Source organism: Mauremys mutica, chromosome 13 (genome assembly GCF_020497125.1).
Source record: "Mauremys mutica isolate MM-2020 ecotype Southern chromosome 13, ASM2049712v1, whole genome shotgun sequence".
NCBI classification, from domain to species: Eukaryota; Metazoa; Chordata; order Testudines; family Geoemydidae; genus Mauremys; species Mauremys mutica.
In genome coordinates, this window is record NC_059084.1 from 12,443,505 (window position 1) to 12,459,186 (window position 15,682).

Consider the following 15,682-nt stretch of genomic DNA (forward strand, 5'->3'; position numbering starts at 1 on the left):
GTTAATCTGAACAAAGTGCTGTAATTATGACAATACACAACGTCCTCTAGTGTCCCATATTGACAAAATATGGAAAGAAAACACTTTCCGGGTAACAAGACATTCAGTGCTTCTATCCAGAATACTTTTATTATATGGTTATCATATACATCAGAATTATATTGGGAACATATACAAATATGCAAAGAGTAGTTCAGAACCGCCATTAGTCGCATCCGCACCGTACCTCATGCACTCATTCTACTCAGTTCTCAGGTGAATGGTACACAAAAATTATTGCTTTGTGAACATACCCCTCAGATTAGATTTAATCTTCAGTGGCAAGAATTGAGAATTTAAAATAAAATTAAAAAATAAAATCTTAAATACCCTGTATAACATACCTGTGCATAAACCTAAAGATGTATTTAGCTTACCCCATTACCTTTGAAATACTTACCAAAATTAAAATTTGAAACCCATTTATAAAAAAAAGTATTAAAAAGTTCACCATTATTTACAAATCCCATTAAATTACACATAAATAAATATGTACATTCAACACACTGTTTCCCTTAATACACATAAAGTCTCCCTGGAAATATTTTTTTTCCCTAAATAGGCAAAAAAATGTTTTAAAAAAAAGTTACAGTATATGCCTATTCTTTCAAGTTTTTTTCAATTTAAAAACAAGACCTGATATAAATATGTGAATAAAGCTGCAATATCCTTAGACAAAGAAAAAGGAGATTTTCTAAAAGCATTTATTTTCAGTTTGCACTAGCAATTCTTTGGGGGGGGGGGTTGTTTTGTTTTGTTTGTTTTTAAAAAAAATAAAAAAGATAATTTCCACTGTGGGCAACTGCAATTTTTAAAAGCCTGGATATTTCCATAAAAAATAAGAATTAAAATAAGCATGTCAAATGCATCAAATAGCTCTTTCATTTACGCTGATATCAGTTTTTCCCTACGGTCATCTGAAAATAAAGCAAAACAGAATGATCTTGGTGTTTGTCATGTGTTTATAAAATACACCATGCACATAAATCTAAATACCTTGTTTAATACTGCATTATAGTTATTGTTGGCTTTAAAAACTAAAAACCTGACGTTTTTCCAGATAATGAAGAGTATCCCATCCAAAATCTATATCTCAAAAAATATACACGGTAGCTTGTCACCACTAGATATTTAGATGTTTGAAAACTCTACATCTCTCTTAGTATATTTCCACCAAAGACTTTATAGCACCACTTTAACAGCAAAGGATTTTAATACACTTCACCAGTACTTATCTTCTGGTAACGGATTCCACAGTTAAGGGAGGTACTGCAGCTTTAGAAAGACTTGTCTTACAGATCCAGAGGGAGTGAAGATCCTGAATAAGATGTTTTGTTGTTTTAAAGAGAGAGAGGGGAAGGAAAAGTAACCAAATTTCTACATGCCCCGTAGGCAAGAAGATCCCAGTCTGTGTTTTGGAGGAACAGTTTGAAAGTCTGGTTTCCCTCATTTTACTTCCTGTGCTTATCCATTTTATCAATGTTTTTGTTGGTTTCTGCAGGACTTTGGTCGCCAGTGTTCATATATGTTTTGTCTGCTATTTTTAATGCTTCATTTAGGTAGTTCTGGACGGAAGTCATGGCAGCACAGATGGCAGCACTCCCAAAGCCATGCGTGATCAGGCTAAAATGAGTCAAACAGCCCTGGATGCCAGGGTCCAAGATTGGACTAGGTCTAGTGTTTCCAAGAGGAGTTCTATCCTGAGTGAGGAGGTCTGTGAATTCCTTACATATCTGCCTGTAAGACACAAAAGGGTTCATACTTTATGCCGGAAAGTGCAAGGCACTCTGTAAGAGGATTTAGCACTAAGAAAAGAAGCAGCAGCAAGATACAGAATCCTTTAAATTGAACTAACCAGTGATTCAGACTGTGTAGCAACTCAATTGTTTTCAGAACTCAATTACACTCTATTACAACTACATCACTACAAGGATATTCTTCAGTCTAATTACAGAATAAAGCCTGGTTTTTAGTGTCAGTTTCAGACAAGTTTTATATACACATATACATACACGTGTACACACACTTTCCACAGGATAATCTTTCCTGCTTTGGTGTCTAGCTGGTTCTGCTTCATTTGCTCTTTTGATTTAAGAAAGAAAAAAAAAATTAGGGATAATGTCTGTGAGAACTTCCACAGATGCACTTAAGTGATTTACAATGGACAAAGCAGCTGAACTGGGGCATTTAATTTACCCCCTTCATCAGAAACATAGGCCCCCAATCCTGCGAACACTTATGCACGTAACAATACAATTTAACAATACAAATGAATGTTCAATGGGCCTACTCAAGCACATGAAGTTACTCACATGCATAAACGCTTGCAGGATCAGAGGCCTAAGTTTCAGATGTATTTTTAAGTTGCTTTGTTCATTTCACATGCACTGAGTGAACGTCACTGAATCAGCATGATACACAATGTGATGCACTAAAAAACACCTCACTCTTATTGTAGAGTACAAAAAGAGTAGTGCTTACATTATCGGATACGGAGTGCTGTATTTACGAGGTATTATGGGACTGAGCCAAAGCCCACTGAAGTCAATGTGGTTCTCTCTCTTGACACCAGTGGGTTTTCATTAGATCCTAGATCCCTGCTATACAACATTAAAATTAGCCAGATGTAAAAATTCTATAGAAAGATCTCATTCTGTTTTATTCTGTAGAGGTTTAGGGCCATTTCTATAGACCATGTAGGTTTCAACTCCAATAAATTCTAAAGGACTATGCCATAAGGGTTTATGCTGACTCTGGTATTACAGATTCACATAGACACTTTTTTTTGTGAGGGGGAGGGGAATTGTTTTTTTATTAAAAGCGAAAAACAAATAGTATTTTACAGAATCTCACATTCTTCCAGTAACCCAAAAAGCATTTTCCCCCCCTTTAGCCTTCCATACTTACTTTGCAGCAAGAAGCATATTTTTCCTGTTAGCCATCTCATTACGGCCCAAGTGTGGTCTGGTTAAATATTCAGCCACTGCTTTGGAAGGAAACTCTGTCTCACATACATAACCAAAGTCACGAGCAAGATGTACAGCTTCACCTGGGGTGGGGACAGGTGATAAGGTGAATGTTTTAGATCCAATAATTAGACCTTCACTGTTAGAAGATAAGAGAAATATAGGCAAAAGCTTTAATTCTCAAAATATACCCCCCACTTTAGAAAGAGCCATTGCTAGTATGATCTTCCCCATACTGTTTGTTATTTCCTAAGTAATAGATAAACCAAATTTGAGGAAGAGACACTGAGAAACACCTGCATAACCAGCGCTACAAAAAACAATTGTTCTGGTTCCCTTTGAATCAGAGGACAATATATGGGTCTCTGTATCTAACTGTGTTGCATAGGTACAGATAATCATTTTCAGGTGAAATTCTATAAGGCATATGATGATCACACAGCTGGCAACTGATCATAATTTAGGTCAGTAAAATTTTGAAGTTAAATAGACTTTGCACACTTGTGTAATTTATCAGATGATAGCTGTAATTAACTAAAACAATTGCCTGTCTCTATTATTGTATTAAAACTATCTATTCAAAACAAAGAAAACTCTGAATGTTATTGTGAACTATAGGTTAGCTGTAGCATGTATGTAATATACAGACACACTAATATATTAGACAAGATTTCCTCTCTTTTGTCCTAAGGATTTAATAAAGTAAAAGTTAGTACAGTATTTTGAGATGATGTAGATTAAAAAAACCTGAGTGATATTTTCAAAGTATTGTTCACACTTAAATTGCTGTTTCCATTTCCATTAACTATAGAAATAACAAGAAGCTGCTTTTTTAAAAGGCCCAGCTAAATTAATACAGGGACCACATAACATGCTGCAAATTAAATGAGCTCCAGTTTCCTATCAGGAAGTCAAAAGCTGTAAATCTCACTTTATATGCATGTTTATTAGGAAAGCTTCTGAGGTTGCAATTGAGGTAGGGCCAATCATTGGAGTGTGCTGCTCCACTGCTTTTAAGCCTTTATATAGGAAGTCAAACTCACTAATATATAAGACCTCAAAATTGGAAGAGCTTCCCCCCAACTATCCCTTCTCTAATACACCAGTGACTTAACAAGCTAGGTCCCACTGGGGACTTTGGAACTGCTTGGTATAAAGGAGTCACTCTCACACCTGTCAATTTCACTACAGTATGGAAATAACTATGCAGAATTCCTTAGTTTACACAGAATGGCTTCCGTGAATGAAAACTGAAGTTAATGCACTAGTTTAGCTCACTAGTTACAGTTCAGATATGATCAAGGTGAAAAATAACGTAATAATAGAATAGTCCGATATCCCCATTTGATCTGAAGGATGGCATGAACAACTAGAGTTGAGGAAGGGATAAACCAAAAAATAATTGCATTTATAGTAGCGTTGGGAGGGCTAACAGGCAGCACAGTCTGTAACTTGTTTTTAAAATAGCTCTGTTCTGTCTCTTGGTTTTTCTAGACTTGATCTGCATCCTGTCAGCATTTGAATTACAGTTTATAAGCCTTACACAGAAAAGTCATTTTATTAATTTAAAAAAACAAAACAAAAAAAAAACCCACCCCCTCCACGCACACCCCCTTAGGACTGACCTTCCACCAAAGATGTCAATAATGTCACATTTGCAGCTTTCCTTCTACCAGCTGGAAGATTCAAGCCAATTTTATCCAGTTTTTCCCTTAATGATCTGCCACCATTTTTAGATTTGGCTCTGTAAGTAGACAGAGGGAGAGAGATGTGACCTTATTTAGCTTCAAGGGGACACACTTATTTTAAAAGATGGGAAATCGAGTTACTGACATTTAATGAGGTTCTATTGGAGGGAAGGGAATAAAAAGCAGGTTTTCTGTTTTTCAATGACCTACTTTTTTTAGGCTCTGCCACAAACCCCTTAGTGTAAAACACGCATCAGAAACCAAATCAAATATGTTTTGCCTTTAAGTTTATACCATAATAAAAATATAGCAGATATAATAATGGGATGTAATATGAATTAAATGGTTTGCAAAAATAAGTAATACCAAGACACTGCCACAGGGAAATGATTTGTCACTGAAATAAGAAAATTCACCTTGTGCAGTTCCAGCGATGGAATCAGATTTTAACAGGGAATGAGAATTTGTTGTGAGAACTGTTATAGCACTTCACTTTGGGAAGTGCTAGAGGTGCAAAGGAGTTTTATTTCCAAAGCCTATTAGAATTCAGTGTTATTTTTTTAAGTCTCATAAAATGCTTTAGACACCAGTTATTCGGTTCAGTTTTGTACAATCCTTGCAAAAAGGATCAACAACAAAAGACAGGATTACCAAAGTCATGGGGGTAGGAGGGAGGGGAGTAGCCTACCTACCTTCTGAGTACTCCTCCTAGCAAGGAGGCATTTAGACATTCTGGAGGTGAGAGCCTTCTCTGAACCTCTGCTACTGTCACTTTATATTTAGATGTGGAACTCAGCAGAGAAAGTCTCCCCGGAACAGAACAAAACACTTCATTGGGATTTATCACCACTCCAATTAATCCATCCTTCTGGCAGGGGAGACTCAGCGAGTTGTTTTTTGTTAATGAAATGGGACCTGTGGGAGCCAGGTGGAAAAGCAGGTATTGATTAAAAAAAAAAGAGGAAATTACAAGTCTAAATGGAGCTAAACAGTACATGGATGTTTAACACAAAATCTACTACTGGATCTTGTCCTGAATAACTGATCTAACAATGCCACAAGTTAGCCTCAGTGCGACTAATAATGGACCGGGGCTGGTTTTGTTGTCACAGTAAATTTCAACAGTTGCTGCATTCAATTAAGACTATAACTTTATTTTCCTTAAACGTTCAGTCAAAACTCAGCATGCACCGGTGACATAATATCCTGGATGTTAGCAAACTCAGGCTTATAAAAATGATCAGGGCTGTAAAGCATATACAGTGGCAGAGCAGAAACTAGTATCCTTCGGCTATTGACAAAAAAACCTCGTTCAAACTAAAGGCACAGAGAGGTCTCCCGTCCTTAGAACAGGAACAAATAAATATGATGAGGGCTAGAGAGTGCCAAGCAGTATTGAATTTCATCTTCCGCCTCCAGATAGGGAGTCTCTGTTCAGAGAAGTTACCTCTCTCCCTTGAATTAAATTCCAGTATATTCCTGCCCTATATTCCAGTATCTACAGCTGAAAACAGTTAACGCCATTAGTCTTGCTCTCGGTAATCGTTACTGTGAGTAGGGGCAACATACTTTCCAGAGGGATGTTAAACCTCAGTGCGAGCATATTTGTAAACCTGTCATATTAATGTACCAACGAAATATAGCCAGACTGAATCACTGCTATTGGCAACTAATGCAAGAAAGGGTTAAACAGCAAGGGCTGATCTTATTCTGAAGTGGTGTATCTGACGGCAGAATAGTTCTCCCATGAGCTAATTCGGCAATCAGCGGAGTTTCTGACAAACACTTCTGCTTTTCCTCAACTAAATACGTATTTGAAGTCCCACTTCAGTTTCTAGAAGAAACTTGCCCGATTTACAAAGCGCAAGTTTGTTTGCAAGCAGGAAAACAAGAGTGTAAACTAAGCTGAGAGTCGATAGGCGTTTCCCGCTTGTTCGAACAGCTAAAAACCATTTCAGCCCAGATAAAGTCTGACCGCTTTATGGGACCGTTGATTACAAACGGCCCTCTGCTAGTTTAACTAATTCCTCATTAGATCTTAAACCAAGTCCCTTCCTTTAGAGATTGTACTACTAGAGCAAATATACCTCTGCCTCACGTTCTTAGCAAAACCAGCCCCGTGCCATTGTACACACAAGGAATTTGGGTCGGGATAAAATGAAATGCCAGATCTGCATTGAAATTCCGTTCCGGGATAAGTGCATTTGTTCTTTGCTGAAGCCGGAAAGCGATACAAACAAGAGCATCGTTTTGCTATTGCGGCTATTAGTATCACAACAGTCCAGAATAAGAGATTCAGGTGCCAGCGACAGTCTGCTGGTACCACTGATACTTAGGGTAATTCGCTTCCCATCGAAATGGTAGGTTTGCAAATGGAGACTTTTTTGTACTCAACATAGCAAAGGAAGCAGCGCAGTTTCCAAACTACCCCCACCATTCAATATCGCCTAAGATCGCGTTCACCATATATAAAAACCAAGGTTCCTCTATAGTTAAAGCGATCATGCAGTAAAGTTCAAGCTTCCTGCATTTAGACAGATCCCCTTAAAGCAATGGAACAAAATAATGTATCAACTTGCCAATGTACCATCTACAAATCAAACTTCAGCTATGGACAAGTAAATCAGAATGCCATCTACTGACCTTTTCTAATGACTGTCTGGTCATGCATTAATAAGTGTTGATCTTCCACATTCTGGAGAGAGAAGGGGGGAAGGGGGTACAGTTCCTTTAGAGAAAGTGACCCTGGAGTCTTTATGGATCCCCCACCCCCCTGCACCCGCTGATTCCAGCTTTTGACTGATGGGGGAGAGGAGGGGGGTGTTAGTTCTTCCTTAGGAGCAGCTACAAAGCCCCTCAGACACACCAGGGCACCTGGGCTCTAGGGACGATGCTTTCTGGCCTCTCTACGCGCATCCATCCCACTCCACCCCCAAACTGGGCTAAGATCCCATCCCCGGTGTCCGTCACACCCACTCTGGAATGAGCCAGGGTCTCTCAGCCGGCTGAGAAATGGCTTTATCTCAAGCCCTGCCGGCACCAGGCTCACCGCTCGGACTGGGCTCGGCCACCGCAGGCCGGGGGGCCAGTAGCCGGTACCCCAGACAGAGGGGACTTACCGGCACCTCCTCCATCTGATGAGCCATCTCGTGCAGCCCCAGGTTCTCGGCCAGCGTGGAAGCGTCCAGCCCGTGTCCGTGGGGCAGGAGGAGCTCGGAGCGCCTGTAGGTTTCCCTCCTGCCCCCGGCCGAGCCGCTGTCCAGCGCCGAGAGATGAGGGACCAGGCCGGGCCTGGCGTGATGGATCAGGCCGGTGGGATCCTGGCTTTGCCGGCTGGGCCAGGCAGCCTGCTGCTGGCTAGGCGGCGGGGGAGGAGGCTGGTGGAGCGGGTTAATGGAGAAGGGGTCCCCGAGGTGGGAGTAGGGATCGCTGGACTGGGAGTAAGGCAGAGGCTGGTAGGGGGGTGGGAAGTAGGGGGGCTGGAAGTCGGACGTCCCGGAATGGGAGAGCTGGGGAGCCGGGCTGTACAAGTGCTGGCTGACGGCGGAAAGGTGGGGGAGCCTGGGGTTCCCATTGCTGCTCCCGTCGTGCCGGTCCTGGAGAGCAAAGGGACAGAACAGAAGCCCGTTAGTGCCGGGAGCTTAGCCTCAGCCCCTGCCCATTGACAGCCGGAGGGGGGTCCCCGCTCCCCCTCGCTCGGCTCTGGGTGCAACGCGCGGGGCGCGCCTGAGTTAGGGACATGCAGGAAATTCTGGTCCCGGGGGGATTCAACGGCGGAACTCCCCGCGCCTGGAATGAGGCCAGGATCCCCCCCGTGCCCCGCTCCGCACACCCCCTGCGCGCCTTTGTAGGGGGAATCTCAGTCACCCTCGAGCGGGAGCAAAGAAAAGGGAGAAGCTCAACGTCTAGTTTAGGAATAGCCTCATTCAGTAGCTCGCCTAGGAACCCAATTAACTCATCCCACAGCCTGGGTGGGAATAGTGGGAAGAGCCGGGACTCAGAAATAAACTTCGCTTCCTAAGAGAAACTGACTCAAGCCGCGGGGGGGGGGGAGGTGTCTGTAAAAAAAAAAACAGTGACTGTTACAAAGTGAGGAATGGTGGCTGCTGTCGCAGAGAAGTTTTTTTTAAATTAAAGTTGAGAAACGAATTCAGAAGGTGAGGGAGGGGAGAAGCGCCCTTCCCTGCCTCCTGTCCAGCCTGATTTCAGGCCCCTGACTTCGAAGTTATGGGGAGCGGGGGCGTTCAGCTCCCCTGGCAGTGGTCAGTTGCGGGCAAGTGTAGACACAAAACCTTGGGCATTGGTTTCAAACAGCCGCGCTGGCAAGCTGCAGACGGGGCGGCGCTGAAGGGCCCAGTCCGCAATCAGCGGCTGAGCCGAATGCGACCCCAGTTCAAGCCGGTCTCTTAGCTGATTTTCCTGCTCTCTAAACACCTCGCGGCCCACGTCTGCTCCGCTTTTCGGGCGCGCCGAGCACATGGGAGGGGGGGGGGGGGGTCAGCTCAGAGTCCGAATAGCTGCCTGGCCATTTAGAGGACTTGTCCTACTACTCCAGCCGCCTCCGCTGAAATTCCCCGATTTAAAAGCTCAGCAATCAAAGCTTAAAATGTCTCCATTGAACTGATCCCGGGATTTAGCAGCTTCTGGCTTCACGGTCATTAAAATAACAGGGCTGGTTAATAAGAGGAGAATGGGTGTCTCAATGGAGCGTGAAGTGGGGACTGCAGCTAATCCGCAGGAGCCAAACAGACAGGCCATGACCAATGGAGCAAAGGAGGAGACGCTGCCGCTTTCAAAGAGATCAAAACGCAGGAGGTGGGTGGGGGAAGTTTCACAAGGAAAGAGGGCTGGGGAGGGCAACGTGGGAATAAGCCAGCGCGGGCAGGCACCTGAGCTCTGATCTGCTAATTACCGCGGATCCCTCTCAGGGCTGCTGGGCTCCCGTGAGAGAAACGAATCGGGATTGAAAAGGAAACACCCCTCCCCACCCCCAAACGCACCCCTTCCCCCAGCCCGGGGAGCTGCTCGCCGCCCCCGACCTGGGATGAGCCCGAGGGAAGAGGGGGTAAAAAAATCATTTATCCGGCGAGTGGGAGTCGCTTGTGCCGCTAGTTAAAGGGCCAGCGACAGGCGCTCCCGGCTGAGGCTGGCAGCTAAATAGTTTCCGTGCCAAGGGCGCCTACTGGCTGCCACGCAGCCCGGACCTCTCCTCCCTAGATCTCTCCCCGGCGGCAGCTCCCACCTGGCTCCCCATCGCACTTCAGCCCTACCCCGGCTCCCTCTGAACCAGTCCAACAGGCTGGGGCACCCGCCGCCCCCTGCTCCTGTGCGCGCTCCGCTTCCACACCAAACTTCCCCCGTCCGGGGGCGCATTGCAGCTCAGACCCACACACACAAACATGGCCGCGCTTTGCTTAACGTGGGACTAGTGCCCTGGCTGATCTGGGGAGCAGGCACAATCTGGAGCGGATTAAACACATCCGTTTGGTTGTGGGAAGAAGAAAACTCAAATCCCCCCCCCCACCCCCAGGTTATTCACTCTGCTCCCAAGCGGCGCTCCCGGACTGGCAGGATCTAAAGGAGTTTCTCCTGGGGATTGGGGTGGGGGAGGTAAATTGGTCTGGGTTGGCACTAGTCGGGTTTTGCTGTCCCTCTCCTTCAATATCTCAGAGCCAGAGACACCCCAATGGGCGACAACTGTGCGAGGAAAGAAGCGCGAGGGAGGGGGGGAAGACGAGGTAAGAGACCAGATTTAAAACCTAAAGGTGAACATCACTCCTATTAACCTCACGCCCTGTTCATCTGGGCAACTCCCAGCAGGAGAGTCAGCGTTGGGTGAGGTTATATAAGCTGCGGCGCATCATCGAACAGCAAACAAGAAATCTGAACATCCCCCGATCTGATAGTCCGCGTCTGGTACAAGACCCCCTAAGAGCCCAACCCTGCAGTCCTGCTGCCCCTTGGCATCCAGGGGATCTCTTGCCCAAGCAAAGACTGCTGGATTGATCCCATTTATGTCCAGGTGCTGACACCCACACAAAGCCCCTTCTCCCCCCGCCCTCACCTAGTGCTATTAGCTCTCACCTCGCAGTCCTCTTCATATTTGACATTATCTGCTAGTTTCCACAACATGGCGTCCAGCGTCCAAAATATATATAGTAGATCAGAAAAGATCCCCAGCCCCAAAAGCAGTAAATATCCAAGTCTGTGCTGGGGAAGAGCAGCTCCCCCGGGTGGATTTTGTTAGTTGCCAGGCATGAAGATTGGTGCAAGACTAATCTTCCCTCTAATGGTCACTGAGGTTTTTTCCCCTGCCCAGACGCCCTTAATGGCAATAGTATTATCATAACTCCTCCCCAGGGATGGATTGGGAGCCTGGGCTTTCATTATGGGAGGCTCAGAGCCAGCCACTCAGGAGGCAGCCCGCAGCTCAGAGCCACTCCTTCTCTGCGCTCTGGGTTGGACTGGATCTCATCCAGGGCGCACACGAATGGCTGGGGGAAGCTCTCGGCTGCCCAGGGCGCACACACGCGCGCATGGCTGGGGGAGCTGCCCAGGGCGCGTTGTAGCTAGATTCCAGGCGCGGATGTAACGCTGCTTTTATCCATGAGGGTCCCCTCTTCCCTTGAGTAGGAACACGCCGAGGTGTCTCTGGAGAAGTCCTGTACACAGCCCCAAAGCCCCGAGATGCGCTCAATGGAACTGGGAAGCCCAGAGTCGGGGGTCTCGATAGCAGAGCCGACCAACCTGCCTGTTGTAAAGGGTCTGGCAGAGGGCAGCTGAGCTGGAGCAGGAGTGGTGGAAAGGGGTTTTAAAAGCCTAGCATGAAGAGCGCCATAATAAAGAGGAGAAACGGCTCTAAACATTCCTGTTCCATCTTCCCAGACGTATCGTCCCTATTCAAACTGCTTTCTTGCCCCATACAGGGATTCTCTTCCGCCGGCCATGCAAAGCTCGCGTTGGCCCGGGCTGCAGTAGAGGTACAACTGATCGAGAATAAGGCATTTTATTAAAAGCACCCCCTTTGCCATGCTCAATACGAACTCCTCATTCTCCCACACCCCAGAATATACCCATCTGTTAGGCACTATCTTCTGCGGAGGGGCAAAGGATGGACTGTCACCCCGAACAGAACAGTGCTGGATGTTGTGTAAGTCTCCGTCAAGACAACAAAGGTTTGGTGTAACAAACAAAAACATTTTGACAAGCCAGATCTTGCGGTGCCTTGATTTCAAGCCCCAACATTTACCAAAAAGTCCTAATTTTAGATGAATCATTTTGCAAAGCAAACAAAAAGCTTTATTGCAAAAGCAAGAGTAGTAACTCCAGTATTAAATCAATTTGCATAATTGTCAAGGAGTTTGACTTACTGATTACAACTTGCCAATGTTTAGGGTATAATTTAGTTAATTACCCTACACTATTATTGCAGTTGGCTAAATAACTTTTAGGTAAAGCAGGACACATTCAGCGTTTCAAATCTAACTGGCGTGAATTATGCCCCTGGTTCGAAATGTTAATGACTTTTCCCATGAAAATCCAATCTGTCCGGTCCTTCTGAATTATGCAAAATCTGGTTTGGGACCAGGTGACAAGGGGGACACACGTTGTTGATTTTTAGACAACAATCCCAGCTTTAATCTAAAAGTTTAAAACATAGCCATGCTAACTATCTGCAACCCGATCTGATCTATGCAGTTATGTTTGCCTGGCAAACTGAACATTTGCTTTAAAACAACTCTTTCTGCTGGTGCTTAAGGTGCGTTTGGATCGCTGCTCATTTGCATGAGAGAAGCAAATGTTTTTGTTTCTCGTGGCAGAGCCAGACATTCCCATCGAACAATGCTTGCTGCGACCTCTCTGCTACCTCTGGCGCGGGAGAACGATACGTTTGGTGGGTGTCGTTAAGGGCCTGGAACAGGAACTCCGCTTTAAGATTTTAGGTGCGTTAATGGTCAGTTTAAAAAAAAAAAAAAGCTAAGCGAAGAATCCGAAGATAAAGATGAAGAGGCCGATTATGCTCGAGCTAACTGTCTAACTGTTGAAGGCGTTATCGGTCTGTCTATCTGGCACGCAGGTGCTGATTCACATCAGCTGAATTCAACCCAGCAGCAGGGAACCAGCATTACCATTTTTGGTGGGGCCCTTTATTTATTTATTTTAAACGACGCTGTTTTTTTCCAGGGTTGTTTCTTTGAAATGCAGCTTGCGACGATTATAACGAGTGTGCTCGCGCGGCACTTGGCGTCATTAAGACTAGGCATCTAAATAATAAAAGCCAGGGGGAGCTTAAAGCTCATTTGTATTATAGGGACAAGATGGATCCTAAAAAGAGAGGGAAAAAATGCAAAGCATTTAGGTTTGCAGTCGATTCACCTGATCCCTTCAGGGCGATCCAATAGTCTATATATTTGGGGGCTGGGAATTTGGATGATTCCTTTACTCTAAAAAAATGTAATATCTGCTCACTGCGCGCAGCTCTCAATGGGATGGTCCTCGCTCTTTAATAGTCGGGGTTCCCTGAAGTCCAGGGGCAGGTCCTGGCCAGACCGTTTAATTTTATCTTAACAGCCAAGACGCAAAAAAGTAAATCACGTTTCAGATCCTTTTTAAAAAGGGGATTCGAAGAAAATATCGGTTACTCAGCTGAACAAGAAAAAGTGTCTTTCAAAAAGTAACAAGTAAATCGAATCAGAGAGTGACATCCCAGGCGGAGAGGTTTTAACGCAACCTCGCAAATGCCTCCAAAACCGCCTCGATCTCTACAGCCAGAGCCAACATTTCAGGAGACTGGATCTTATGCCAGGCTCCTTGAATTTGGAATTCTCCACTGGAAACAAACCTGGCTTCAAAAAAACAGCTGACACGCACTGTACCAACGTGTATGGTTTTAAAACAGTCCATGCGACAGACTTCTTGTGTGTCACCTGCTGCTTTTGCATTTTTCTCGACACAATTTCACGGGGGTTTAAATGAGACCAGAGCTTGGTTTGCTGCTAGTTTTCTTTAAAGGGCCTTTCGTTACACCATGACAACATCACCCGTTCTTCTGAATAGAAATCGGAAGCCTGAATTATTACTACTACTAGGGTACTTGTAAAGGGATCACTGAACGCTTTAAATAAGAAGGAAAGGACACGTAGAATATTCTGATCTTTTTCGGTTCAATTCAGAAGGGGGAAAAGACTTTTTTTTAAATTCAGATGAGGCCCCTAGAAATATGACAGCCTGCAAACTTTATAAAGGAGCGTCACATTTTAAACACAGCGTGATAATATTTCTGTTATAACTGATTGGGGTGTCGATCTATCTAAAAATATTGTGCCCCTCCTACACAAGACAACTATTTTATAACCAAAAGAGAGGATCCATTCTCCACTAGTCTAGTTGAAAACATCCAGGTAGAAGATGACACCCGATCACCGCTGGCACGGACAATTACTGTTGTTGTTACGGGACAATTTCAAACATTTCGCTGGTAACTTACAAAAAAATCCCGTTCAGCCTGTGAAGGGCAATCTAGCTCTAGCTAGCGGGGCGAACAGTTCCGCGAAGGAACAAGCGGCCGAAGAAGAGAAAGGCCAAGAAGCAAAGTAGACGCCAAAGGTGCGCTCCTGGCTCCCAGCTGCTAGGCGCGTTCATCCCCCTGTTTTTACATAGGAGATAGACAGACACGCTGATGCCGGGGCAGTGAGGGCTGCTCGGTGCAGGTTTCCTGGCACTTCTGACGCGCACACAGGAGCTTTTCCTATGTTTGGTTGTTGGGTTTGGTTTTTTTTGGGGGGGGTTGGTTTTTTTAAACGTGGATGCCATTTCCAATGAGCGACTGTAATGTTCACCCAGGTCTGAAGCCGGGGTGAGAGCCAGACCCTGCCGTTTACACTCATACTTAATGCTTCGTCTTTTCTATTTAGCGCCTTCATCCCCCTCTATAACTTGGCGCGGGGATTCCACTGACCCCCTGCCCCGATCAAACCCACCCCGGTATTGGCAATAAATAACCATCACCCCGACAGGGCTCGGGAAGCAGCTCCGCGGCAGGTCTCTCTAGAGCCCCAGCTCAGGATCGGGCCGCCGGAGACTTTTAGGGTCACTTTGAGACACAAAGCGGATCGAATCCGGGGGGCGCTGCCCCTCCCTCCCCAGGCCCCCAGGCGAGCCGGTCTCCGCGGCAGCTGGGGCGCGGGGGGGGGGTGTAACCAGTTGCTCCCGGCGTCCCCTGGCTTTTCACAGCCTCCCACGTCCAACCAGGCAGGCTCGGGCCTGGGGTCCCCTCTGCCCGCCGGGAAAGGGCGCATCCCCGCGGCTTGGAGGAGAGGGGGGACCCCGGGCCAGCTGCGCGCCCCGCTCCCCGGGTGGGGGAAGGTCCATCCGCCCCCAGGGCCTGGCGCGGGGCCGAACGGGACGGTACCTACTTGCCAGTCGAGCCTCCCCAGCAGAGCCATGAGCCTCCCGGCGGGGGCTGCCAAGGGGGCGCGGGACCCCAGCGGCGGCCTCGTTAAGCGGAGCCCGGGCCACGGCGACACACCTGGGCTGGCCTCCCGGCGGCGGCGCAGTGCGCGTGCGCAGCCCGCCCCGGCGATTCACCTAGGGACACGCATTCCAGCCCTTGGATCCCGGCTCCTTCCCCGCCGCGCCCGCAGCCAGGCGGAGCGCGGCTCCTTGCAGGGGCCGCTGCCGCCGCCGCCTCGCCCGCCCTTCCAGGGGGGCCGGGCCCCGATCCCGGGAGGACGGGCTTGTGCAGAGCTGGGGCGAGGCGCACCTGGAAACCACCCGCCGCCCTCAGACCCGTGCCCAGGGAAACAGCAGGAACCCGGCGCGGTGCAGGGAACATGCTTTGATTTTCTTTCCAGACCAACCAACTGTCTGTAGCCAGGCGGATGATCTCTCCCCTCAGATTTCCTATAGTCCAGTTATTAGGGGCATAAAGCTGGGGGGGGGGGCTGCAAATCTGTTTTGGGTAGAGTATCGGAGGGGCACCGTGTTAGT

The 15,682-nt window shown here is 46.6% G+C and overlaps 1 protein-coding gene across 3 annotated transcripts; it reads right to left on the reverse strand.

Annotated features, from left to right (window-relative positions):
* Positions 1–809: 809 nt before the first annotated feature.
* TFAP2C (transcription factor AP-2 gamma) lies at positions 810–15,225 on the reverse strand. Of its 3 annotated transcripts, none has more exons than XM_044985781.1 (7): positions 15,109–15,225; positions 7,813–8,289; positions 7,337–7,388; positions 5,386–5,608; positions 4,631–4,749; positions 2,947–3,088; positions 810–1,776 (listed from the first exon to the last, which is right to left on the reverse strand). In XM_044985781.1, exons 1-7 carry the CDS (start codon positions 15,136–15,138, stop codon positions 1,491–1,493), a joined length of 1,329 nt encoding a protein of 442 aa, XP_044841716.1. In that variant the 5' UTR covers positions 15,139–15,225; the 3' UTR covers positions 810–1,490. The 3 variants fall into 3 exon arrangements, with proteins under 3 accessions (XP_044841716.1, XP_044841715.1, XP_044841717.1); XM_044985780.1 differs by lacking the exon at positions 15,109–15,225 and adding an exon at positions 10,778–10,971; XM_044985782.1 differs by lacking the exon at positions 15,109–15,225 and adding an exon at positions 8,986–9,076.
* Positions 15,226–15,682: the final 457 nt, after the last annotated feature.

Coding starts and splice junctions, on each gene's coding strand:
- TFAP2C (XM_044985780.1), bottom strand. CDS start 10,825: ATGTTGTGGAAACTAGCAGATAATGTCAAATATGAAGAGGACTGCGAG. Junction 8,290..10,777: donor AATATGAAGAGGACTGCGAG/GTGAGAGCTAAT, acceptor TTTGCTCTCCAG/GACCGGCACGACGGGAGCAG. Junction 5,609..7,336: donor CCAGACAGTCATTAGAAAAG/GTCAGTAGATGG, acceptor TGGCTCCCACAG/GTCCCATTTCATTAACAAAA.